Source organism: Morus notabilis, unplaced genomic scaffold, assembly GCF_000414095.1.
Source record: "Morus notabilis unplaced genomic scaffold, ASM41409v2 Scaffold1119, whole genome shotgun sequence".
Classification (NCBI taxonomy): Eukaryota; Viridiplantae; Streptophyta; class Magnoliopsida; order Rosales; family Moraceae; genus Morus; species Morus notabilis.
In genome coordinates this window covers 1-3,174 of record NW_010365946.1, presented here as the reverse complement: position 1 = coordinate 3,174, position 3,174 = coordinate 1, and the positions used below count along the sequence as shown (strand labels likewise).

The following is a 3,174-nucleotide window of genomic DNA, read 5'->3' as shown; positions in this document are numbered from 1 at the left end:
CACTCAAATAATAACTCTAAAAGCATTGCTGATGCAGTGCCAAGATAGCGCGTTTATGTTAAATTTTAGCATTGTAATGGAAAATTACTCTGTATTGCAATGTTTAGCTATTTCTCGTGTGAGTAATTCTTTAATTACGTAAATAAACCATAATTTTGCATAAACTGTAATGTCCATATTTTAAGATTATATGATTTTTACAATTTATGATTAGGGATAACGCGTAAGAGATTTTAAAAGAAACAATGTTTCTCTCCCCTTTACTCTCATTCTAAGGTACATAGCGATGGCAAAATTTAATACAGAATATGATATATGCCGTTCGACATTTAATTTTATTTTTTATTTAGTTATTATAATATTATCATTTTTAAATTATTTTAGAAAAAGTCTATTATTAAGAATTTCAAATTTTAATAATTATGATATCACATTTGTACACAAAATAGATGTAATTATCGTCCCAAAAAGCACCCATACGCCCATCATTTCATAACCAACGTTTAGAGCTGTAATTTTACGCTGGGCCGGTTCGAGACCCGTTATTTTTAGTCTGAGTTTGGTTTAGTCTGACTCTAAATTTTTTAGACTTAAAACTAGGTTGGAGCCGACTCTCTTTCTTTTATGGCCAAGTCTGGCCGACTCTAACACATATTTTTAAAGATTTTATAAAAAAATATCTTATAAAATTTTGGGACGGGCCGGGACAGTCTTAAACTTTTAAGCTTAAGACCGAATTAGACCGACCCTCTCTCTCTTTTAAAGTCCGTCCGATTCAAAATTTCTCTTTATCCAGACCGGACGGCCCAAACTTAGACCTCTACCGACGTTCAATTTGTCCAATCCTTTAACGTCAGCTAAACTTGTTGAATGCCATCCCTGTTCTATAGAGTTCACTAAAATGGAAATCATTAACAATCCTCGATTACAGATTAGAAATCACATAATTCCCAACAAATAAAAAGAAAAGACGTTAATAAATGATATATTTGCTTTCTAGAGGAAAAAAAAAAATGTTGATGTTATATACTTGTCATCATGCTACCCATTAATGTTTTTAACCAAATAATTAATGATTTAACTTTTTTTTTTAGTTTTTTCACTTCAATCATTAGTTAAATAGTTAGCTATTTTGATTAAAACATTTTCTACTAATTAAATATAGCTAACAATAAGTAGTTAGCTATTTGTTCTTTTAATTATTTTATTTTGACATAAAATAAAAGTTAAAAAAATTATGTATATTTTAAACTTAAAAAATATTAAAATAATTTATATTTAGCTAAAATAGAAAATATAATTAGAGCAACTCACTAAAAAATTGTGAATTAAAATAATTTTTAATCATTTTAGTTAGAATTTAGTTAAAATTTAGAGAGCTCTACGCTCTTAGTATTCTTATTCTCCATTCCCTGCTCAAATTCTAAATTGTTCGACTGCATACTTTTTTGCTTCCTCTTTGCTAAATTTGCTCCAATTTTCGTCATTTGTAGATTGTTTTCGACTATTGACATATGTACATATGTTTTTCCTTATTTGCTATCAAATATTCGTAGGTAGTTTTACACTAATAGTTACCCCTTATTTCAAGGTTGCATAATGGGAATTATACACGGATATGCAGTAACTTCAATTAAATTTAGATTTTTATTCTTTAAGCTTAATTATTACATTTTTAATTAATATAATTATTTAACTAAAAATAATGTTAATCAAAAATAAAAAATAAAAATTTAAACTTATAGAGTCTAAAGAGTCTTCACTTTATTTTTCCTTTTAATAATTTAATTTAAATTAAGTTTCGTTCATTTCACCAATTTAAATTTTGTTACAGTAAAAAAATTTAAAAAACAGTCATATTTAACTTTTTTCCTACCGTAAAAAATTTTCACATAAAATTACATCTTAACTTAAATTAAAAACTCAAACTAACGAATTAAACGGGCTATAAATTAGTCCAATCCAAGACCATCAACTGAATACCCAAGAATCAAGATTGAATTTTCTAAATTCTCACTGCATAAAAAAGTGTGCGTAACTTTCAAAAAAAAAAAAATTTGTTTGTTATCACATACAGAATCAAAGAAAGAGGGTAATCAAAAAAAACTTTTATGGGCTTGTTTAGAAAATTTCAAAAATAGTGGCACAATTGAATAAAAACGTATCCAGAAACACGCGGCATTTGGCCAGTAATTTTGGCAGTAAATAAGACACAGGTCACCAAGAAGAAAAGAAACCAATACAGGGGAAAAAAAAAAAAAAAAACACTATCGTAAAAGAAATTAAGGTGACGCCAATGTAACTCGACCGTCACACACGTTCCTATCCATAACAATCATATGGAGAGAATAACACAAACCCAGATCACAAATAAAATAATAAAAAAAAGAGACAAGTCACAGTCTCTAGAGAAAAATCCACACTAAAATCTGCCTTACTTCTCTCTTATTTCTTTTCTTTTCTTTTTTTTTTTCAGAAATAAAATAAAAAAAGCTTAAGAAAAAGCAGATATAGAAATACAAGAATATATCCTTTCCTTATCGTGAGTTTACCAACCTATGATGTTCGGAGGCAAAAGCATGGGAGGTGGTAATGGAGGAGGGCTGTTGAGGTCGGTTGGCAGAGTTGTTACAAGGGCCAGTTTCGGCGGCGGGCCGCTTCAAGAACCCACTATTTCTTCTTCAACCGCTTCTACTGCCAACACTGCAAGTTCTAGTACTACTCCGAGGCAAGTCCAGAAAAGCGGCAACTCTTCCACCAACAACTTGTCTCTGTCTTGGCCTTTTGCTTCATGCAATGTTAATAATAATAATAATCATGTACATGGATTGCCCACAACGTCGTCGCCGCCGTCGTCCTCGTCCTGGCCTCATTGTGACGAGCCCGATTGGGTGGCGGTGGATGGCGGCTGTGAAGAAGAGGAAAAGGCTTTTCATGGGTTTGTTGATGAATTTGTTCTCGGTCCTGTTCCGTCCGACGATGAAGTCCACTGCGCCGTTTCTGCTCTTCAACAGTGAGAAACTCTTTTCTTCTTCCTTTTGTTTTGTTACAAGATTTTATTTTATTTTTCTTTTTCTGTTTTTATTTTCGGGTGCAAATGGGGGAATTTTGTCATTTCTTTGGTTTATGGGTCACTAGTTTTAAGCGGTTTGTGGGATTTTTTTTTTTTTTTTT

General features: G+C 31.0%; 1 protein-coding gene across 1 annotated transcript; it reads left to right on the top strand.

Moving 5' to 3' along the window:
- The first annotated feature begins 2,388 nt into the window (after window positions 1-2,388).
- Window positions 2,389-3,017, top strand: LOC21390049. Its single transcript, XM_010108859.2, has one exon. It carries the CDS (start codon window positions 2,559-2,561, stop codon window positions 3,015-3,017), a length of 459 nt encoding a protein of 152 aa, XP_010107161.1. The 5' UTR covers window positions 2,389-2,558.
- The last annotated feature ends 157 nt before the right edge of the window (window positions 3,018-3,174 follow it).